General features: G+C 39.5%; 1 protein-coding gene across 2 annotated transcripts; it reads right to left on the reverse strand.

The window, feature by feature from the left end:
- Positions 1–211: 211 nt before the first annotated feature.
- ZNF215 (zinc finger protein 215) lies at positions 212–22,641 on the reverse strand. Of its 2 annotated transcripts, none has more exons than XM_043904276.1 (6): positions 22,558–22,641; positions 13,766–14,320; positions 6,872–6,960; positions 5,337–5,472; positions 4,698–4,793; positions 212–2,024 (listed from the first exon to the last, which is right to left on the reverse strand). In XM_043904276.1, exons 2-6 carry the CDS (start codon positions 14,160–14,162, stop codon positions 1,153–1,155), a joined length of 1,590 nt encoding a protein of 529 aa, XP_043760211.1. In that variant the 5' UTR covers positions 14,163–14,320; positions 22,558–22,641; the 3' UTR covers positions 212–1,152. The 2 variants fall into 2 exon arrangements, with proteins under 2 accessions (XP_043760211.1, XP_043760202.1); XM_043904267.1 differs by having other exon boundaries at positions 22,351–22,600.
- Positions 22,642–24,884: the final 2,243 nt, after the last annotated feature.

The following is a 24,884-nucleotide window of genomic DNA, read 5'->3' on the forward strand; positions in this document are numbered from 1 at the left end:
TCAAACATGTCATTGCTTTGATGAATGACTGAACTATGTACCTCAAGAATTTCTTATGTTTGGAGTGTTTTGCTTTTGTTCGGGAAATTCATATAAATAAAAGACAGTTTGTGGAGAATCCTATCAATTACTTCTGTATGGATTTGTCTTAATTTAACGGCTTGTGGTGTAAAGGATGAACAAATGAACATAGGATAATTTTTCACATTTATTAACTCATTGTAGGGAGGGGTTCACTCCAGAATACATTTTCTGCCTTTGGATAAGGTATGAACCCTGACAAAAGCCACCATCAACATTCATTGGGCATGTCTCCAGTGTGTTTCTTTGGGGGCAAACTAACATAAGCATCTTGGTTCAAGAATCCTCTGGGATCCTGAGGCAGCTTATAGAAGAAAGAGGCAGTTCTGGTACACAGTATTAGGACTCCATTGACCTTTTAATGTTTGGGATAAATGACAGCCTTAGGGTTATGGATGTCTCCAAGCCTAGATCCCAGAGCACTTTAACAAATGCAGATATTGAGAATACATGTAGATTAACAACATATCTACCCACCACTGCAGCTGATAATACTCTTCCAGTTCCAGTCCCCACTCAGCACCAGGACACCCAAGGACATCACCACGGGTGGAATAACTGGCAGTCTCTGTGGTCTTTGCATTAATTCAGAGTCAGTTCTTAGAAGTGTCCTTCTATATTTTCATGAGCTCCTGGTTGTTGTGATCTTCTTATAAGGACTGAAAGTTTGAGTTTTATTAGATGTCAACTCCAAGGGTATTGCTTGGCTCCACCCTAATATCTACTTCATCAATAGATCAGGTGAATATAAGTATTCCATAGGTTTCATTTATGAACCAGGGAGAGATGATGGTAAATGGACGTCAGAATAATAACAAACACTACCACGTTGCTGTGTTTAGTTCCGAACCCTTATGGCTTCATGTGAAACCTGGAAAAGCTCCCTCAGATTTCTATCCAATTTACCTCCAGTATTAATTCAGTCATGTCAATTAAAGAATACTCCCTGACAAATATTCTCTTCCATTTACTATGTTCACAGGATTCCTTCCAGAAGAAATTCAAGGACTTTGAATGAGTTCTGCACTCTGACTGAAGGAATCCCACACTCTTGCTATCACAGGACTTCTCTCAAGTATGAATTTTTTGGTGTTTAAGCAGGTTTGAACTTCTGTTAAAGGTTTTCTTACATTCCTTACATTTGAATGGTTTCTCTCCTGTATGAATCACTTGATGTCGAATAAGTGAGGAGCTACGGGTGAAGGATTTTCCACACTTAACACATTCATAGAGATTACCTGCAGAATGGAGTCCTGGATTTTTATTACCGTCTTCATGCTCACTGAGGGCTTTTCCATATTGATTGTCTTCCCAGGCTTTTGTTGCAGCATGAATTTTTTGATGCTTAGTAAGGTTTGTACGTCGGTTGAAGCATCTTCCACATTCACTGCATTTATAGGGTCTCTCTCCTGTGTGAATGATCTGATGTCGAATGAGGGATGAACTGCGGCTGAAGGCCTTTCCACACTGATAACATTTATAGAAATTCACTATGGTATGACTTTTGGGGTGCTGAATATCTGTACTCAGGCTCAAGGCACTCCCACACTTATTATATTCTGAATGCTGCTTACCTACTGAGTCTAAATTAAATTCAAAGTTAGTTTTAAGCTGATCAAACTTTGGGGAATCCTTTCTTATAGGAATTCCCTGTTGTGTATCAAAAATTGAGTTAACTGAGTTAACATCAGAGCTTACCTTATTTTCACTATATTCAAAGTCTCCCTCCTCAGTGTAGACTATATTAGGAATGAAAACTTCTTGTGGCAAATTTATGTCCCAGGGTTCCTGATTCCTATATAACCAGTCATCACTGTTCCAGGCATCTAAAGGAAAATGTCCACCTTCGGTCAGTCTTGTCATAATCACTGCATGGGATGATTCTTCTCCAGAAATCCTCTGTTTTGGGACTAATTCCTGATTTTCTGAAATTCTCTCCCTGTCTAAAAATAAATAAAAAAATTCCATGAACTGGAAGGAAAATTGCTTAATTAGGAAAGGAATGCTAAGCCACATAAGGGTATAAACATATATTATGGATCTTTAAAAACAGAATTGAAATGTGAGGTGGGGTTAGAAAACAAGGATTACAGAGGAAATAAATGAGATAAAAATATTAAAAAGAGGATGAGGGGATCATAAAATATGAGGAGAGCTATTTAGGAGTACTAAGGAGAATACACAGAACTTGGCAGAGTATCAGCACATATACTGAGGTGGCATTTATGGCATATCACATTTCAAGCCATCACTGGTTCATAACTAGTCTGTGAAAGTTATACCTAATCTTGCTTTATCCAGTAACTTGTCTCTTTTAACCCAAGCTGTTTCAAATAATAAGCCCTTCTAAAATACCAATTTAATCATTTCTTTAGGAACATGTCTAAATCTATAGGCCCCGTACCTTAACCATCTGAAAGCAAACCTGCAATCATAGTGCCCCTATTATCCTTACAGTAGCAATTATTCCCTGTATTTAACAGAGTCAGAAAGAACTGAAATATATGATAGCATGGAAACTATTCTTATTCTGGGTGCAAAATCACTCCTGATTCTAAAAGTGCTCCATTTTTCTATGTGTTTCTTAGGACTCAAAACTTTACCTGTTCTGATTCAGGTTGTGTTTTTCTCTTTTCACCTCTCATTAGTTTCTCTATTTATTTTGATAAAGTTTCACTTCCCTTCTCAAAATTCCTTTTTCACTTAGTTTCTATGTATATATTTACCCAATAGACTGTGCATTCTAGCATTTTTTTAAAAATTAAATTTAAATGACCTTTCTTTCTCTTTTTCCACATAATTTCAGATATGTCTAACAATGTTATCTTCCATGGTTTATCAGTAGCTAAGTAAGATCTTCAGCTTTGCAGTTTCACACAGTTTCTAGGACATCTCCACTTGACTATCCCTACTCTCTTCCAAAACTCAACAAATGAGAGACTATCTCCCTCCATGTGGAAACGGCTTCCCTTGACATCCTCATTTTTGTTCAATGAATCACTGATCTTTTAACATTTACACTGGTGTTTATAAAGAAAACTTGAATAACCATGGCTTTTCATCTCTCACATCTAATCTGTCCTTAGGTAATACTGTTTTACTTGATGAAATGACTTTTACCTCAAAGCAGCTCCCACTGATAAATCCATCTTTGTCAAGTATATATCAATTCAACCTCCTTTAGTCTAATTTCTAGGGAAAATCATTTGTCTATATAATGCCCATGCTAGAAAGCAGACTATTAAATCAGAATCTCCTAGGGTGGAGCCTAGGCATATACTGGAAATACTGACTGCAGTTTTCCTGTCTACCTCGCCAGTGTATGTTGGATGTGTGGGAGCAGATAACTTGTTCCTTGAAGTCACAGGTTTTCAGAGCAAGAGGAATCTCTTCCAAACCTGGACTTAATTCACAGAATAAGTTTCTGGACTTCAAACTTGATGCCATAATGAAATGACATCTGAGGAGAGAGTAAATGTAATTAACGAGGAAAATGAAATCAACTTGTGGTCAGAGGACAAACTACAGCAGATCAAAATCATGGCACGTTCTCTGATATGCTCTTCATAGAGAAGTGCAGTGTTTTTTAGTGTTTTTTTTTTTTTCTTCCCCGGGAATTTGGGCTAATCCTGTCCCTGCTTAGCCAACAGAATGTAGTAGAAGTGATACTAGGCTACTTCTGGGCCTAGCCTTTAGAAGACTGACAGCTTCCAACTCCTCTCAGGATGTTTCCTCTCAAAGTATATGCTGTGCTGTGAGGAGTCCTTGCCTCAGGAGGCCAGGTACAGGTATTCTGGTCCACAGCACCAGCAAAATTCCCATGACAGCCTGCATCAACCTTCAGCTATGTGATGACTCATCTTGGCCATTCCATTCCAGTCAAGTCGCCAGAACACTGCATCCTCAGCCAACATGATATGGAATGTAAGAATTCCTAAGTCAACTCACAGAATTGTGAGAATTACTAAGATAACTGTTTTAAGTCACTAAGTTTTAGGATGATCTGTTAGAAGTAATAGATGATCAAAATCATAATTGTTCTAGCAGTATTTACTGAACAGCAAAATTCCTGGTTGTATTTCCTTAATAAGTCTATGTTCTCCTTACATTTGTACAACTCATTTTTCACATAACTTCACATAACTTTACTCCTATTTAAAAAATTACTTCATGTATTTTGTTATTTTCAAGTTACTTAGTTCTAAGATGTAGAAAACCTACTAATATTTTTATTTTAGATCTGGCCATCTTACAAAATCCTTAACAGATATAATAATTTTGAGACTGAGGATATATTTTGATATATATACATGCCTAACTGCATCACTTTTCAGTACACCAGAAACTAACACAACATTGTAAATCAACTACATATCAATTGAAAAAAAAAAAAAAAGGAGTCTGTATTTCTAACCCACACCACTGTTTCGCCTGTTCACATAAGAAAAAAACAGTCTGTGAATGAAAAGCAATGACTTTTTTCCTTCAAAGTTTAGCTGGTTTGTTGTCACCTCCTGACTATCAACTCAAACCCAACTCAAACTGGGTCATACATTATCTGTGTATTTAATGAACAGAAGCTTCTTACAAATGCCTCAGATCGGCCTGATTCTTACCAACAACAGCTGTTCTTGGGATTTCTTGCTCCATTATCCAACTTTCTTTCTTACTCTCCAACTTGGAGGTCTCAACTGGTTTAGAAAGTAGATGCTCTTTTCATGGGGAAAAGGAAACAAAGACATTTCAGGCATTTTTATAGGGAAGAGAATTCCACCCCAAAGTAGTGGTCTCTGAGCTGCTAAAAGATAAGGCCAGTGAACCTGTATATTTCTAGCTCTACATCAGAAAGGACTTTCAATCACATTCAGCAAGAACATCTGCAATTGTTCCCAAAAGTTATTAGAAAATCTAAACCCAAACTCAAATGCCCTCAACCACTTCAGCAGTCCTGTAGTTTTCAACAGAAGATGAAGAGACTACTGGGCTTCCCGGGCGGTGCTAGTGGTGAAGAACCCGCTCAACAATGCAGGAGACGTGAGAGGTGAGGCTTGGATCCCTGGGTCAGGAAGACCCCCTGGAGGAGGGCATGGCAACTCACTCCAGTATTCTTGCCTGGAGAATCCCCATGAACAGAAGAGCCTGGCGGGCTACATACAGTCCATAGGGTTGCAAAGGGTTGGACACGACTGAAATGACAGCACACACGCACACCTGAGGAGACTACTAAAGGGCAGATCAGGTAAACACACAGACACCTCCTTTATGCAGTGAATTCAGGTTCCTGTAGTTCTCCAGCATCACATGCCTGTACAGGGTCTTTACAGCAGGGTCCAGTTGCCCCCACTCTTCTTTGCTGAATTCCACAACCACATCTTTGAATTTCACTGGTTCCTAAAACATTAAGTTCCTGTTTAATTAAAGGTCTCCAAAATATCAGTATTACTACAGAACAAATGTATTTGGAAAGAATAGGGTAGGTGGTCACAACATACAAAAATAATTGATAGAACAGTGTTGGGAGTTCTAAGTGGTAAAAAATCAAGTTACATGAGGGGGCTATCAACTTGGTACTCTGTGAGGGCTGCAAAAGGAAAATGAAGGGCCATCCTAACTCTAGATTAGCTTGTATTTTAATTGAAGAGAAAAAAACAGTCGGAATAACTATAGAACAAAAAATTACTATAGAGTACAAATAACACAAAAAGAGTTCAGAACAGGAAGAGTTTAAGGTAGAATTGCGGGAAATTTGTAATGAAGATGTAGGCTCTGCTAGCAGAAGAGGGAGCATCTCTAATTGGGAAATGCAATCTTTTAATGCCTCATCCTTCAGGTCTCAGAGCCCAACATCATTCTGTTAAATACGTTGGTTTTTTTTTTTTTTTCTGATTACCCAACAAAGTAGCATTCTTCCTAATCAGTTTACAGGGTTATGTTTATTTTCTCTGTAATAATTATTACTATCTGCAATTATCTTATTTGCTTGTATTTGTCTGTCTACTTCTACTAGAATATAATCTCCACAAAGGCAGGTGTTTTGTTTTGTTTACTGTTATATTCCCAACCTTCAGAAATGTTAGGCACTGCAAAAATACTTATTATAAAGGCCCTCATCCCATTAGTTGTTGCACTTCTCTGTTCAGCACTCTTAACCTTGTCCTTCTAGGCACCATCAATCACACTGAAATACAAATCACACAAACTGTCCTCTACCTCAGAGCCAGTCTTTGTGAATAAGTTGTCTACATGTGTTCTGCCTCACTTTTCCTCTCCTCAACTCTCAACAATCTGGCTTCTATTCCCATGCATGCATATATCTCCAAGATGCTAAGAGAACAGACACTACTCAGCTGTACTTTCCTGAACTTTTGAAGAAATGAAATATGAAATATACTTGAAAATGCTCATCCTTTGCTTTCAAGGTGACATCATATTGTCCTGGTTTTCCTCTACAACTTTGGTCCCTTCATTTCAGCATCCTTTGTGGTTTCTCCTGCTCTTGCCTATTAATTGACATTGCTCAGGATTCTGCCCTTGGTTCTCTTCACTTTGAATTCTAAACATTCGCTGGGGAGGCCCTATGCCTACAGTTTCAGTTATCATCTACAATCTTGAGGGCATAGATGCACAGAAAATATATAAGATTAAATATTTTCCAAAAAGTGTATCATCAACTAAAATGGGTCCAGTGTCCGGTGGGAGAATAACAGTCATGCCTTTGTGTTTGGCAAAAGTTCAAAGACCAAAAGAGAAAAGGCAGGATGTTTCAATAAAGACTGGAATCCTAATTTACCTGGGATTTGTCTGTTATCAAGTCAGCTTCCATTTTCTCTTTCTTGAAGCTCCCTTTCTGATGTAGGACAGAATCCTTGCAGGTTATACCTAAAGATGAAGAAAACAATTAGGGAGAAACATTTTTCCCTGGAGAAACTTCTAATAATTATAGCAGTTTCACCGTGCTACTTCAGAAGCTTGAAAAAAATGTCAAGTTCTACCAGCAACCAGAATCTCCAGGGGTGGGGCACAGATTTTTATTTAATTATTTATTATTATAATTATTTACTTTTTGACTGTACCATGCAGCATGCAGGATCTTAAGTTCACTGAACCAGGGATTGAAACCACAGCCTCTGCAGTAGAAGCAAGGAGTCTAAACCACTGGACCACTAGGGAAGTCCCAGATCTTACAGTTTTAAAAAGGTCTAAAAGTGATTCTGATAGTCTACCAGGGGTGGAGAACTACTGGATCAGAGAGAAGAGGGAAAATTATACTTTGATGCCTCATCTGTGGTTATAGCAGATCAAATAATAGTAATAATAATAACTTTAATCTTGTCAAAACCAAATCCTAACTAAGGCTTAGCCACCACAGGCTGTTAATTCTACTGGGAGCTAAGAATATTTTACCTAACCAATCACTTCCTCAACGACATTGGGGATTACTCTGCTCAAGGATTCTTTTCCTCTAAGTTGCTTTGTGTATACTACACAGAGACTTAATGACTCTTCCATGACATAAAAATCTTTACAGCAACCATTTCTGTTCTCCAGCCCTTTGGTGAGACATATACCCAAGGGCTACTTTCTAATGTTACTCCAAGATTCATTAGTTATACCACTAATCCTCAAATGCTAGACTATGGACCAGTACTGGTCTGTAAGTACTTCACCCTTATTGATTCAGGGTGAAATAAGAAAAAACAGAAACAATGCAAGAAATATTTATGAGACCATTTTGTAAATAAAGGCAGAATTGAGGGAAAAAAACCCAAAATTTCAGCAACATGTCATTTGAATGTTGCCATAAGATTATAGTCTGTTTAGTGGAGGTGATGGAATTCCGGTTGAGCTATTTCAAATCCTGAAAGATGATGCTGTGAAAGTGCTGCACTCAATATGCCAGCAAATATGGAAAACTCAGCAGTGTCCACAGGGCTGGAAAAGGTCAGTTTTCATTCCAACCCCAAAGAAAGGCAATGCCAAAGAATGCTCAAACTACCGCACAATTGCACTCATCTCACATGCTAATAAAATAATGTTTAAAATTCTCCAAGCTAGGCTCAGCAATCCATGAACCGTGAACTTCCAGATGTTCAAGCTGGTTCTAGAAAAGGCAGAGGAACCAGAGATCAAATTGCCAACATCTGATGGATCATCGAAAAAGCAAGAGAGTTCCAGAAAAACATCTATTTCTGCTTTATTGACTATGCCAAAGCCTTTGACTATGTGGATCACAATAAACTGTGGAAAATTCTGAAAGGGTTGGGAATATCAGACCACCTCACCTGCCTCTTGAGAAACCTGTATGCAGGTCAGGAAGCAACAGTTAGAACTGGACATGGAACAACAGACTGGTTCCAAATAGGAAAAGGAGTATGTCAAGGCTGTATATTGTCACCCTGCTTATTTCACTTATATGCAGAGTACATCATGAGAAATGCTGGGCTGGAAGAAGCACAAGCCAGAATCAAGATTGCCAGGAGAAATATCAATAACCTCAGATATGCAGATGACACCACCCTCACGGCAGAAAGTGAAGAAGAACTAAAGAGCCTTTTGATGAAAGTGAAAGAGGCGAGTGAAAAAATTGGCTTAAAGCTCAACTTTCAGAAAACTAAGATCATGGCATCTGGTACCATCACTTCATGGCAAATAGATGAGGAAACAGTGGAAACAATGTCAGACTTTGTTTTTTTGGGCTCCAAAATCACTGCAGATGGTGACAGCAGCCATGAAATTAAAAGATGCTTACTCCTTGGAAGGAAAGTTATGACCAACCTAGACAGCATATTAAAAAGCAGAGACATTACTTTTCCGTCTAGTCAAGGCTATGTTTTTTCCAGTGGTCATGTATGGATGTGACAGTTGGACTACAAAGAAAGCTGAGCACTGAAGAATTGATGCTTTTGAACTGTAGTGTTGGAGAAGACTCTTGAGAGTACCTTGGACTGCAAGGAGATCCAGCCAGTCCATACTAAAGGAGATCAGTCCTGGCTGTTCATTGGAAGGACTGATGCTAAAGCTGAAACTCCAATACTTTGGCCACCTGATGCGAAGAGCTGACTCATTTGAAAAGACCCTGATGCTGGGTAAGATTGAGGGCAGGAGGAGAAGGGGACAACAGAGGATGAGATGGTTGGATGGCATCATCAACTTGATGGACATGGGTTTGGGTGGACTCCAGGAGTTGGTGATGGACAGGGAGGCCTGGGTGCTATGGTTCATGGGGTCGCAAAGAGTTGGACATGACTGAGCGACTGAACTGAAGTTTATTCAGGCCTATAACACCTTGTGAAACCTCCGTCCCATAATTCCTCGGACAGTGACTACCACATGTTTTTTTAGTCTTGTCATTCTTGGAAATATGCAAGATATATCTTGAAAAGATGCAAAAGCCTTAAATCAACAATCCTCCATTTTATCACTCTCACTGAGTATTGTTTCCTTTCCTTAACTCTTCTTCCCTCCTCACCTCCTTTCTGACCGTTACAATTGTATTCTCTGAAACTCTCATGCCATTCAAGGAAAAATTCATAAATTGATACATTCTCAAGCTCTTTCTATATTCTTTCTCCCTTTTAATTTAAAATGGATCTTGCCCACCAAAGTCACCTCCTCTCATTCTCCACTACTATGGTCTTGGTAGTTGCTTAGATATATTCATACTTTCTCCATACCCACTTCCTCAAAAATATTTTTTACTTGCTTGACATTTTTAAAATTACTGATTCAATCTCTTCAGCTGTTTTAGATGGGTTCAGAGTCAGTTTGGGTCGTTTTGGAAAATTTTCTATTTCATCTACATTTTCACAGTGTCCTCTTTGATTTATGCAAGTTTAATAATAATCTCCCTACCTTTATTCCCGATCTCAGTGATTTTAGTCTTTTTTTTTCTTGATCATTGTAGCTAAACTTTTATCAATATTGCTAATCTTCAACTTTTTAAAAATTTTATTAAGCCTATATTCTTTGTTTTCTGTGTCCACTAAGTGTGTTTCGTCAGCTTAGTGGTTAGCTAGCGATTCCACAGAGATTTCCTTAAATGCTTGAAACCAAGGAGAGGAAGCCTGATGGACAGGGAAGCCTGGCGTGCTGCAGTCCATGGGGAGGCAGAGAGTCGGACACGACTGAGTGACTGAACTGAACTGAACTGAACTGCGGGAGGGGGAAAAAGCTCAAAACCACTCCCTAGCCTTTGTAGATGGGCTGTCTGCATAGGGAATGTCTTCAACACTTAGCTAGATAGTCATCACCTCTGCTTGAGCAGAGCCTGAAGACTGGACAGAGGTGAGAATCAGGGAATCCTCAGGTCTTTCAGAACACATACCCAGCCTCCTAGATCTCTAAGAATTTGTAGGAGCTTTCAAATCCCTTACTCCCTAAACACCTTGCCTCCCAATCTTTTTGTTTAGTTTAAATGTTTGTCCCAACTGTTTATTTGCTGTCCCAGGTGGCAGGAGCTAATACAGTTTTCATTAAATCTTTTCAACAAATGCTAGTCAGTAGCCTCTCAGCCCTGAGAGGTCTGTGTATGTTTAGTCACTCAGTCCTGTCCAACTCTTTGCAACCCCATGGACTGTAGCCCGCCAGGCTCCTCTGTCCATGGGATTCTCCAGGCAAGAATCCTGGAGTGGATTGCCATTTCCTCCTCCAGGGGATCTTCCCAATCCAGGGATCGAACCCAGTGCATTGCAGGCAGATTCTTTACCATCTGAGCCACTATGAGAAGCCCCCCTGAGAGATCTAAGTTAGGTAAAAATAAAGGCAAACCCTTTAAGTGGATTCTTCAGGGATCCACGGCATGTTAAAAGAAACCAAAAGCTTTTCCCAGTCCTGTATTACCCTGCAACCTCTCATTTCCTTCCCAACTAAACTTCTCAGGAATAGTCTATAATCATTATCATACTCTCACCTCATATTTCTTTTTTTTTTAACCCATGTGATAGGCAGAATAATAGGCCCCTTGAGACATTTATGCCCAAACCCTTGGGTAAGATGGCAAAAGGGATTCTGTAACATTAAAGATCTTTGAGATGAAGAAATGATTCTGGATTATCTGGGTGGGCTCAATCAAATCACATAATTCTTGAAAAGCAGAGAACCTTTCCCAGCTGTGGTCAGTGACACAGAGAAAGTGAAAGAATGAGTGTGAACAACTGCATGTGTGCCAGCACACACTGTGACAACAGAATGGAGTGTCAGAGAGATGGCAGTGCGTGAAGGACCCAGTTCACCATGGCCAGTGTGAAGATGGGGGCAGTGCGTGAAGGACCCAGTTCACCACGGCCGGTGTGAAGACGGGGGCAGTGCGTGAAGGACCCAGTTCACCATGGCCAGTGTGAAGATGGGGGAAAGGGAGCATGAGACCCAAAAAGAAACTAAGAACTGCTGAAGCCTTGATTTTAGCCCAGACAGACCCATGCTGGACCACTGATCTAATCAACAATTTTAATCAATTATTTTCAGTACTCATTTTTATAAGACTTTTTTTTGGTTGCAACAGTGTTCAACAATCCCTTCTTGCAGATTTCTTCTTTCTTAGCTCAAGACACCAATCTTGCCTGGTTCTTTGACTTTCTGGATTACTCCTTTCTAGCCTGCTTACCTTATTTTGAGTTTTCTTATTTTTCTCAGTCCATTTTATTTACTTTTTAGATAAAGACTAAATATAACTTTTAACACCTATATAATCACTGTTTCTAATTAATAATTCTTAGTCAAATATCCAGTCATTGCCTCACATGTTTGTTATAAGCTCCATACATTCACATGATGAGTTACATATCTTTCATGTTTCTTTTAATCTCTAAATGTCTCTTCCATGCCCCTCCCTACTTCCTTAGAATTTTGTTCTAGAAACTGGATTGTCTTGCAGTTTCTGACAAATTAGATTTTACTAATGGCATTCCCATGGTATAGTTTAACATGTTCCTCTAGCCTAGATCTATATTTTCTATAATGGTAATTAAAGCTATGTGTGTGTGCTCAGTCATGTCCGACTCTGTGATCCCATGGAATGTAGCCCACCAGGCTCCTCTGTCCACGAGATTTTACAGGCAAGAATACTGGAGTAGCTTGCCATTTCTTCCTCCAGGGAGTTATATCTATACCACCTCTTAAATACTGGGTCTTCCTAAGAATCTGTATTTCTTCTACTTCCATTCACACCTATAAGTTTACCTATTTTTCCTTCTTGATTTTAGTGCAAAAAGACCCACTAATTTAAAGACATGTAGGACTACAATTCATATTGTTTTAAGTAATAAAATTAATGGTAACATGTTATAGCAGCAACAAAAACTACTAAACTTCTACTAAAATGGCTTCAACATTAAAGCCATATTGTTAATTACATATTAGATGATTCATTGCGGCTGTCGCACAAAGACCTCAAATTCAATGTGTCACATAATTAATATATCTCTCCTCCAACAAAATCTGTTATTTAACACCCCATTCATGCAAACCAGAACATTTATCTCATTCACAGAACCAGATAAATCTTTCTGGTTCAAACTCCTATTTTCCCAACACTTCCTCATTCTCTAACACCTGATCTACTACAATAGTTCCTAACTAGTTTTCCTATTTTCAGAGCTCTCAGTGCTATCCTTTATTGTAAATGTTGATAAACTTTTCCTATAAAGATCCAGATTATAAATATTTTATTTAGGCTTTGCAGGCCATACAGTCTCTGCTATAACCAATCAACTCCAGTCATAGTAGGAAAGCAGCTATAGACAAAATGTGGACAAATGGGATGTACCTGTGTTCCAATAAAAATTTATTTCCAAAAATATCTGACCTGTGGTCATGGTCTGCTGACCCCTGCTCTACAATGAAACCAACAGAATAGTTTTGTAAGGCAAATCAAATTGTTTTACTCCCCTACTCAATCTCTGAGCTCTCAGTTCAGCCTCCCCGGTATAGTAAAGTTCTCCTTGATACCATTCAGCTTCAGAAAAAGTTACTATGCTAAGTGAAATAAGTCAGACAGAGGAAGACAAATACTCTATGATATCACTTACATGTGAAATCTAAAAAATACAACAAACTACTGAATATAACAAAACAGAAACAGACTCACAAACTAGTGGTTACCAGTGGGAAGAGGGAATAGGGGAGGGGCAATAAAGGGGTAGAGAATTAATAGGTAAAAACTACTATATATAAAATAATCTACAATGATATATTATACAATAGAAGGAATATAGCCAATATTTTATAATGACTATAAATGGAGTATAATCTTATAAAATTGTGAATCACTATATTGGAAGGACTGATACTGAAGTTGAAGCTCCAATACTTTGGCCACCTGATGCAAAAAGTGAACTCACTGGAAAAGACCCTGATGCTGGGAAAGATTGAGGGCAGGAAGAGAAGGGAGTGAGAGAGAATGAGATGGTTGGATGGTATCATCAACTCAATGGACATAGTTTGAGCAAACTCAGGGAGACAGTAACTGTCAGGGGAGCCTGGCATGCTGCAGTCCACAGGGTTGCAAAGAGTCAGACACAACTTAGGGACTACACAATAACATATCATAAACCTCCAACTTACATAATATTGTACATCAACTATATACAAATAAAAAAATGTTTTAAGATAATTTTTCCTCATATGGGAAACTCATAGTTGACCTCATAGGGTCAACTATTATACCTCCAATTTCCTATATTCTCACCTTCATCTTCAAGCATATCAATCACATCCTGTATGAGGCTCACCACTTCTTTGCTATTCTTCGGATGTTGTAAATTCACCCAAGTCCTGACTTCTTCAGGGAGAATTGTCAGGAACTGCTCCAGCACCAATAACTCTAGAATCTGCTTCTTTGTATGAATTTCTGGTCTCAGCCACTGAAGACTGAGCTCCCAGAGTTGGCTCAGGGCTTCACGAGGCCCAGACACTTCCAAATACTGGAAATGCCTGAATTTCTGACGAGAGGCCTCACAGTCATCTGTCTCCACGACTGGGATGGTTTCCTGTTGCCAAGACGTATTTGCTGTCAGGACCTCACTTTGTTCATGAGCCAGGTTATGAGATTTTGAGATAGTCATCAGCTTGCTCAAAGGATGCATCTTCCTCCACAGGACTCCCCCTGCAATTCAAATTTGTCTTACCAGAAGATTCCAATAATTCTCAGGCTGGGGCTAAGCACTTGTGTACAATGTATATATGCAGTAAGAAAAGTTCCAGGAGCTTCAGACACACAGCCAATATTCAGGTAACTGAGAAACTGAAAAAAAAGACACAATGAGATCTAGGTCAAAAAGTATATCCCCAGACTATGATAATTAAAAGCTTTCATTTGTTAGGATTTGCTATGAACCAGTCTGCAATGTGCAACAGGGCGATCTTAGGCTCAACCCAATATTCAAAACTTACAAGTCTACCACAAGTCATATTTGGCACAAGCTACTAAGAAGGCTACTAGACAGAAAACAAAGCTTGCTAGCAGAGGACTGAGGAACTAGAATTCTTCAGTGGGAGTTCTCACAGAGTATAGCTCAAGTGCAAGGCAATGTGGCCCATCTAGGTTGGGCAGAAAGCATCTTGATTGGAAGGTTCCTTCCACAGGACCAATGTCAACAACTCTACAAGTGAAGCTGTCAGAGCTCCCCAAAAGAGCATGCCTGATTATAAGAGTCACTGCAGTCAGAGAAGTTCAGATCCAACTTTCCATCTGGTTTACAGTTCTCCCAGTCCAGATGCAATTTACCATTCAGGAGTCATGTTTATTTTAAGCCACTAGGCCAGTGGTTCTCAGGTGCAATTCTGCCAACACAGAAAATCTGGCAATGCCTGCAGACAGTTCTGGTTGTCACAAGTGGGGCTGTTACAGGCATCTAGTGGCTACAGCAGGGAAGCTGCTAAACACCCTGCAGTGCACATTAATCCCCTTATAAAAAATAACTATCCAGCCCCAAATGTCAATAATTCTGAAGCTAAGAAACCCTGATATAGTCAATATATAGTGGCTAAGAGTACACACTTTGGAGTCATAGACATGAGGTTAAATCCAGACTGTACTAGTTACTACATGTATGAACTTGAGCAAATTATTTAGCCAAAGTCTGAGTTTTCTCAACTGTAAATGCATGTAACAAAATCTGTCTGATTGAATTATAGGGATTAAAAGAACACTCACCTCACTTCTCGGCAGATAGTAAGCTCTCAATAGATTATCATATATCATCATAGACAAAACAGATGTGTCTGCCTATAAGTATACCTTACAATCTGGCCAAAAGTTTATGCATAAAAGTATTTCCTGACCTCATTTACTGGCAATGCCCACCTGAATAGATCAATCAACAGTCAAGTAAGGATTAATAAACAAAGTAGGGGAAGGATATATGAAGGCCGTTGAAATGAGAGAGCGATAGAAGGAAAAACACACAACGCTAGAGAGGAGAAGAAAACATCTTAGAACACGACATTCCAGGAAAAAAAAGGAATTTGGAAATAAGCAGAATCCATAAGACTAAAGGCAAAAGAGAACATACTCCAGTTGATAGTTATTTTCCATGAAGGTAGAAATGAACAATTCTGATACTGATATACACTTGTGCTGGAACTGAATAATAAGTAAATGGCGTGCAGTTTCTGAGAGCCAGGTTTCTCAATGGTTGAGTGGGAGTTTACACATAACCAAGGGAAGGAGGCCAAATGATCCACGTGGTAACGAATTAGAGCTGGAGATATCAGTGTGAACTTATGTTTCACTTAATACAGGTAAAGAAGGTTACATACAGAAATATTTACAGATATATGAATATATAGGGGTTAGTATACACACATATATTTCCTTGCTCTGCCATCAGAGTAGGCATAGAAGGAACACCTAGCTCCCAGATCTTGGTTTCTAAAACCATTCTTCAATAAAAGGAACCAGGGTTCCATGGACAAATGGATGATTTGAGGACTGGGGTAGGAAATATATAAGATGAGCATGGCACATCTTAAAATGCCAGAAAGGAGAGAAATGCTCAGAAACAAAACAAAACACATTTACTGGGGCGTGTCAAAGGCACACAGAAGCTAAGTGAACGAGCTCCCAATGGTCAAAGCTGGAGCAGCATGAACAACTGAATGAAGTAATACTGGATTATAACCCAAACTATAAAATAAATACCTTTAAGCCACACTGATATACATGACTAAATCAATCAATAAATGTGGAAGAATACACAAATCTCCCATGAGAAGAATTCCAAATATTTATATACTCAGCCCTTCAGGAGGTAGAGCATAACTCTCCATTGAGTGTGGGCTCTTTGTAGTGATTTCCTTCCAAATGAGTACACTATGGAGAGGAAGAAAAGTACATTTATAGTGGAGAAAGGGCTTCCCTGGTGGCTCAGACGGTAAAGAATCTGCCTGCAACACAGGCGACCTGTGTTCGATCCCTGGGTCAGAAAAATCCCCTGGAAAAGGGAATCACTACCCACTCCACTCTCCATTCTTGCCTGGAGAATTCCATGGGCAGAGGAGCCTGGTGGGCTATAGTCTCCGGGGTTGCAAACAATCAGACATGACTGAGCAACTAACACACACCCACCCACACACACACACACACATACAGGAGAAACCTCACAAATGCTACTTCAACCAGGTGATGATGGAAGGGTAATATCAATAGTGGTAAGTCACATTGATAGTATGTTCCCTTGAGACAATGTGGTGGAAATAGCACTTTTCTCTCTGTGATGTTCCTTCTCTAAACCCATAACTCGAATCTAATCATGAGAAAAATAATCACAAATTCTAAAAACGGGCTTCCTTTAAAATACCTGACCTATACTCCTCAAAATTGTAAAGGTCATTAAAGGCAAGTTTGAGAAACTGTTATAGCCAAGAAGCTTAAGGATATAAAACAAATAAACAGAATATGGCATCCTGGCTGGGACCACGGATCGGAAAAAAGATATTAGGTAAAAACTAAAGAAAAATGAATAGAGTACGGGCTTCAGTTAGTGTATTAATATTATTTCATTAATTGAAATATAATTAATTAAATAGTATTTCATTATCTCATTAATTGAAATAGGTGTACCATACTAATTTGTCACTAATAGAGGAAATGGTTTGGGTATATGGAAACTGTACTTTTCTGTAAATGTAAAATTGTTCTAAAACACAATCTTTATTAAAAAAATTAAGAAGACACTTGCCTGATGTCTACAGATTCAAAAGGATGTATTGTAACCAAAGACAATTAAAAATCCTGTTGGTAAAACAGGAATGAGGTAAAAGTAAGTATCAAAGTAGATTAGCAGACTTAAAATCGTGGTTGGAAGCAGTAGAAAGCAGAAGTAACACTTCATTGAACCAATGATATGACAGAAAAGCCTAAAAATGTCTCCCAAAATATGGAGGAGAAGGGAGAAAAAAATTTTCTGGTAAAAAATAAAATCATAGGGAAAAAAATTACAAATCAAAGTGATCCATGCACATGGCAAGAGGAAAAACAATCAAATGGCACATGAGAACTTCTATGAAAAAAACCAACCATTTTCTACCTTACCTTAATTTCTATGCCCAGATTTACTCCACAGAAGTGTTTTTTTTTTTTTTGAAAACTGATGAAAGCTTTTATGTTTTTTTTCTTTGAGTTATGGGGGATTTCTTTCACTTGACTTTGAAGAATTTATTTTTATGAAGAAACAAAAAATGTTTCTACTAGTCACTTTAAATTTATAAAATTTAAATTCATAAATTTATAAACTTTAAATTTATTCCTTACTGATGGTTCTCTTCCGATAGCATTGTGCCTGTACAGTTAAAATATAATTTCAAATTTCTCTGAAGATTTTCCTGTTTCCTAAATTCCCTTTGATTCTGTGATCAAGGTTTTTAATCATCGTGGCTTTTAGACATCGAGTGTTCCCCAGTTTTCTGCTCATATTTAAGAATCAAGTGTTAGGTTGATTATTCTAGATTGTCATATGAATTTCTACTTCTTCTGTATCAGTAGACTGGTTTCCTAATGGGTATTTGCCCTGAATGGGAGACTTACCAAGAGTTATGTGAATATCTTGTCACCCTGCTTATTTAACTTAAATGCAGAGTATATCATGAGAAACTCTGGGCTGGATGAAGCACAAGCTGGAATCAAGATTGCCACAAGAAATATCAATAACCTCAGATATGCAGATGACATCACCCTTATGGCAGAAAGTGAAGAAGAACTAAAGAGCCTCTTGATGAAAGTGAAAGAGGAGAGTGAAAAAGTTGGCTTAAAACTCAACATTCAGAAACCTAAGATCATGGCGTCTGGTCCCATCACTTCATGGCAAATACATGGGGAAACAATGACAGACTTTATTTTTGGGGGGGCTCCAAAATCACTGCAGATGGTGACTGCAGCCTTGAAATTAAAAGACGCTTGCTCCTTGGAAGAAAAGTTATGACCAACCTAGACAGCATATTAAAAAGCAGAGACATTACTTTGCCAACAAAGGTCTGTCTAGTCAAAGCTATGGTTTTTCTAAGAGTCGTGTATGGATGAAAGATTTGGACCATAAAGAAAGCTGAGTGCTGAAGAATTGATGCTTTTGAACTGTGGTGTTGGAGAAGACTCTTGAGAGTCCCTTGGACAGCAAGGAGATCCAACCAGTCAATCCTCAAGGAAATCAGTCCTGAATATTCATTGGAAGGACTGGTGTTGAAGCTGAATACTTTGGCCACCTGATGCAAAGAACTGACTCATTTGAAAAGACCCTGATGCTGGGAAAGATTGAAGGCAGGAAGAGAAGGGGATGACAGAGGATGAGATGGTTGGATAGCATCACTGACTCAATGGACATGAGTTTGAGTAAACTCTGGGAGTTGGTGATGGACAGCGAGGCCTGGCGTGCGGCAGTCCATGGGGTTACAAAGAGTCAGACACTACTGAGCAACTGAACAAAACTGAACTGACGTGAATATCAGTGAGACATACACATCGGCAAGCTTAGATTTAGGGTGAGAGGAGGAGCTGGCTGTCAAGCTATGGGCTCCCTACACAACAGAGTGAAAAGGTTTTACTATAAAAAAATGTCAACACCAAAGCTAAAAGTCTTCATTTTCCTCAGATGGTTTATTCAGTTTATTTAGGAAAGAACCTTTTGTGGGAGGAAGGTGCTGGAGCTAAACTGCTTCTCTATGCATGTGGAAAGAGGGCTGGGAGTTTGGGGAGATAACTGGAATAGATGTTTCACATGTAACCCTTCACTCAATCCCTATTTTCTATTTGACTTGGCCTGCCTGCTCCATTGAAGCAGCTTAAGAGTCACAGAGGCAGATGGGTTTCCACCTTCACTGTGGTCACCTCCTAGCGTATTCTAAGTGGTGGCCTTTGCTAAATTGTTTCTTTAAACCATATTTTCACTGTCTTGTAGAAATATTTGAAACCATTTATATACTCATTAAGATCCCCATTTAATGGGGACACAAGGCAAAGTGGATCAACTGAGGAAAGATTCTGAGATCCAACACAAACCTTCTCCAAACTTTAGGAATGTATGGGTTTATTAAAAAAAAAAAAAAAGAAGTTTCAAGTGCTAAAGAGGTATCACTCACTGAGTTTCAGCAGAAGAATGAACTATGGGCCCAGATACTTTAAGAATTAATAATATACAAGGAGAAAAAAGAAGAAAAAGTTCACAGATCACATGTTAAAAACAAAAACCAAGGGAGCATTAAAAAAAAAAAAAAAGTAGATTTAACAAACAAGAATATCCATTGTAATGATAAATGCACTGAGTAACAATTTAACTCAATTACATAAAAACTCAAGAGACATCCAAAAGGACTCCAAAGCTTAAAGGGATGATTAAAAAAAATAACAAGCAAATGTAAACAATAAAATAAGCAGGGATAAACTGAATTAAGATATACATTGAATTGAAAGCACAAATGAATGACATTAGACAAGGAGGAAACTTTTAAATGATTGAAGGCACAACTGATGACATTTTGACTACTACTCTCTGTATCAGATCACATAAGTGAAATATATTTAGAGCAAAACTTTCAGAAAACAAGAGATGTGATCAATAATAGCACAATATAAACAGGAGACTAAGACGACTTTTTTCAGTCCTTACCAAATAAAGTAAACTAAAATTAACAGCACAGTGGACATGAATATGCTTACTTTGATATACAAAACCAGATAGAATGTAATTTCTATTCAAGCACTCATGAGAATGCTTAAAAAAGCTGCTACTTATTAAGGTACCAAAACTCTTCAATAAACAAAAGGTAAACAAAAGTTGTACAAACTACATTTATTATCAGAATGAAAACTGGCTCTTAACACCATGTAGAAATAGAAAAAACAATCTCAACTATTTTGAAATTTAACTTTTGCTTCTAAAACACAACTCAAATTAAAAACACTTCAAACATTGCATTTCAAAATCTATATAGCACAGCTCAAGTTCTACTGTTAGGAAATAGTGAAGCTTTACATATATAATTAAACAAGAATGAGATGAACTACACATTCAATTCAAAGAGAGAAAAAGCATCAAAATACACTAGGGATTTATAGATTAAAAATTAATAAATTACTCAGTATAAATTATTATAGAGCTATGAGGCCAGGTTAGAGATGTTCAGGATGACATGCTGGCTCTTAAAGATTTCAAAGGAGGAACAGTCTGGATGATAAAAGGACCAAGGTACCGATGTGACTGTGAATAGCTTAAGCGGTCTGTTTAAGGGAGGAGCAATGGACTCAAGCAATGGAGTCAAGAACTGTTGAAGTTTAAACTCTAAAGTACTAAACAGACACCTTTAAGGACGATGGTGTAGCTCAGGATGAGGAGTTAAGGGCCAAGCCAGGACCTCTGAAGGACGGGCTCAGTAAGGCGCTGCTGCTGCTGCTGCTGCTGCTAAGTCGCTTCAGTCGTGTCCGACTCTGTGCGATCCCATAGAGGGCAGCCCACAGGACTCTGCCGTCCCTGGGATTCTCCAGGCAAGAGTACTGGAGTGGGGTGCCATTTCCTTCTCCAATGCATGAAAGTGAAAAGTGAAAGTGAAGTCGTTCAGTCGTGTCCGACTCAGCGACCCCATGGACTGCAGCCTACCAGGCTCCTCCGTCCATGGGATTCTCCAGGCAAGAGTACTGGAGTGGGGTGCCATTGCCTTCTCCCAGTAAGGCGCAGGTGACAGGAATTTGGAGAGTTAGATTAAATAGCCAGCTGACACCAGTTCAAATGATTTTACAGCATCAAGGAACTGGAACAGACGCTAATTACGGGGAATAGGTAGTATCTGTAAGAAGGGTTGTTTTTAATCAAATACGTCATAGGTGAGCAATACCCCGAGGTAAGGAGAAACTTTCACCTTCAGGTAAGGAGACTCTTTCACCTCCGAGATTAGCTTGTAAAAAGGAGCATAAAGCAGTGTGTCAATAAGCATCTGAATAAAGAGAATGCTTACAAAAGCCACTACTTTATTAAGGTACCAAAAACTTCTTCAATAAACAAAAAGTAAACAAAAGTTGTACAAACCACGTTTATTACCAGAATGAAGACTAGATCTTAACACCAAGTAGAAATAGAAAAAACAATCTCAACGACTTTGAAATTTAACTTTTGCTTCTAAAACACAACTCAAATTAAAAACACTTCAAACACTGCACAGAATCTACATAGCCCAGCTCCAGTTCTACTGTTAGGCAATGGCGAAGCCTTACATATATAAACAAACAGGAATGAGACGAATTACACAGTCAACTCAAAGTGAGAAAAATCAACAAAAAATATGGATTTATAGATTAGAAGTTAATAAATTACTCACTATATTTACTACTAAATATAAAATTACTAAGTTACTTTTAGCGCGTGTCCAGGAATGACTGAGAAAGCAAGGCAAGTTGGAATGAATTTTTCCCCATTTTCTTTTCCAGTTAATCGATCCAATCACACTTGATCTGGAATCCACGAGTCACTCCAAAATCAAGCTGGGCAAGATATATTTACCAGGGTAAGCGCCTGGAGACCACCCGCATCGCAGAATTGAAGGGGAGACAGGGGATCTGGACGTGGAACCTAGCCTTGCGGTTTCCCACCCATGCCCTGCTTACTTCTCCTCTCCCAGCGCTGACTTCCTTCCACAGCCCAGGCCTCCACCCTTGTCAGGTCGCGCCCTCCTCCAGCGCCTCCAGCAGAAACTGCAGAGCGCAGAGCTGGAATCCCGGCAACTGCAAACAAGCCGAGGAGGCCCGTGCGCTCCGCGTGGATGCCCTCTAGCCGGATTCCCAATTCCACTCACCCGCCTCCTCACTGCCCGCGGAGCCGCGTGATGCCTGCAAGTACCGCTTCCAGCCAGGGCTGAGTTCAGTCACACCCAGGAGCCAGTTCAGAGGAGCCGCACAAGTCGCCCGCCCGGTCGGGGAAGGGAGCTTGCGTCGCTAATCACTCCAGAACTGAAGTACCGTGGGTCACACTTGACCCTTACTCGCCGGCGCCGGTTCCGTACCTCTTAAATTCCAGGAGCAGGCCGACACACCTGCGCATGCTCACCAGGCTTGGCGGGAGCCCCCAGCAGCACCCGCGGCCCAAGTTTGTACAGTTGACCAGGGGGTGGGGCCTCTCCCAGACCCGCCCCTTTCCCAGGCCCCTCCCACTTTGTAGACTTGACCCCAACTCTAGTGCCTAGAACCGAGGGCCACCCATAGGGTAGATGGGAAAACGGCTTGTCAAACTTATGTGGCTTCCTCCATCTACATCTAAAACTGGCCGAATTTTTCTTACAAGTTTTCACTGCCCCACCCAGCCATCTCCCCTTTCTCCTGGAATCAAAAAGCAGACAGGAATGTGTAGATACTCAAGATATGAGAAGGGGTAAGATTTAGTTTCATGGGCTATTTGTCATTGATATTTCTTAGTTTTAAGGTTCTGATCATTTGAATAACCTTTCTATAGTTATAGTTTGGGCTTCCGTGGTAGCTCAGACGGTAAAGTGTCTGCCTACAATGCGGGAGACTGCCTACAATGGGTTCGATCCCTGGGTCAGGAAGATACCCTAGAGAAGAAAATGGCAACCCACTCCAGTATTCTTGCCTGGAAAATCTCATGGACTGAGGATCCTGGTAGGCTACAGTCCATGGGGTCGCAAAGAGTCAGACACGACTGAGCGAATTTCACTTTCACTTTCACTTCTATAATTACAGTCTTCTGTTGAGTGTTGTGGAGAGTTAGAGCCTATCTCTGTCCATAGAAATTGAATACAACTGATATTAACTGCCTTTGTCTGCATTGAAGTTAGGACTTAACCAATTATATACACCCAGTCTAGACTTTGCCCTGCCTCTTGAGAAACCTATGTGCAAGCCAGGAAGCAACAGTTAGAACTGGACATGGAACAACAGACTGGTTTCAAATAGGAAAGGAGTACCTCAAGGCTGTATATTGTTACTTTGCTTATTTCACTTATATGCAGAGTACATCATGCGAAATGCTGGGCTGGAAGAAGCACAAGCTATAACCAAGATTGCCAGGAGAAATATCAATAACCTCAGATATGCAGATGACACCACCTTTATGGCAGAAAGTGAAGAGGAACTAAAGAGCCTCTTGATGAAAGTGAAAGAGGAGAGTGAAAAAGTTGGCTTAAAGCTCAACATTCAGAAACCTAAGATCATGGCATCTGGTCCCATCAATTCATGGGAAATAGATGGGGAAACAGTGTCAGACTTTATTTTTGGGGGCTCCAGAATCACTGCAGATGGTGACTGCAGCCACGAGATTAAAACACACTTACTCTAATAAAAATAATTGAAAAAAAAAACAAGAAAAAAAAAACCACACTTACTCCTTCGAAGGAAAGTTATGACAAACCTAGACAGCATATTAAAAAGCAGAGACATTACTTTGCCAACAAAGGTTCATCTAGTCAAGGCTATGGTTTTTCCAGTAGTCATGTATGGATGTGAGAGTTGTACTTTGAAGAAAGCTGAGTGCCAAAAAATTGATACTTTTGAACTGTGATGTCGGAGAAGACTCTTGAGAGTCCCTTGGACTGCAAGGAGATCCAACCAGTCCATCCTAAAGGAGATCAGTCCTGGGTGTTCATTGGAAGGACTGATGCTGAAGCTGAAACTCTAGTACTTTGGCCACCTCATGTGAAGAGTTGATTCATTGGTAAAGACCCTGATACTGGGAGGGATTGGGGGCAGGAGGAGAAGGGACAACAGAGGATGAGATGGCTGGAAGGCATCACTGACTTCATGGACATGAGTTTGAGTAAAATCTGGGAGTTGGTGATGGACAGGGAGGCCTGGTGTGCTGCGATTCATGGGGTCACAAAGGGTCAGACACGACTCAGTCATTGAACTGAACTGAACTGACTTGAAAAAGCAAGAGCATTAGTTCCTTTGCTTTTTTAAAAACAGACTTTATTTTTCAGGTCAGTTTTAGAGTTAACGAAAAAATGAGAAGCTATAGTACAGCGTACGTGAATGTGACCTTCCAGATGTTCAAGTTGGATTTAGAAAAGGCAGAGGAACCAGAGATCAAATTGCCAACATCAGCTGGATCATTGAAAAAGCCAGAGAGTTCCAGAAAAACATCTATTTCTGCTGTATTGACTATGCCAAAGCCTTTGACTGTGTGGATCACAATAAACTGTGGAAAATTCTGAAAGAGATGGGAATAACAGACCACCTGCCCTGCCTCCTGAGAAATGTGTGCAGGTCAAGAAGCAACACTTAGAACTGGACATGGAACAACAGACTGGTTCCAAATAAGAAAAGCAGTAGGTCAAGGCTGTATGTTGTCACCCTGCTTATTTAACTTATGTGCAAA

This window comes from Cervus elaphus, chromosome 1, assembly GCF_910594005.1.
Source record: "Cervus elaphus chromosome 1, mCerEla1.1, whole genome shotgun sequence".
NCBI classification, from domain to species: Eukaryota; Metazoa; Chordata; class Mammalia; order Artiodactyla; family Cervidae; genus Cervus; species Cervus elaphus.

What these genes read in the sequence shown, in the direction of transcription:
- ZNF215 (XM_043904276.1), bottom strand. Translation starts at nt 14,162, where the DNA reads ATGCATCCTTTGAGCAAGCTGATGACTATCTCAAAATCTCATAACCTG. An exon ending in TGATAACAGACAAATCCCAG is followed by an intron (nt 5,473 to 6,871) that starts GTAAATTAGGAT and finishes TTAATGTTTTAG; the next exon opens with GAACCAGTGAAATTCAAAGA. An exon ending in CCCAAGAACAGCTGTTGTTG is followed by an intron (nt 2,025 to 4,697) that starts GTAAGAATCAGG and finishes ATTTATTTTTAG; the next exon opens with ACAGGGAGAGAATTTCAGAA.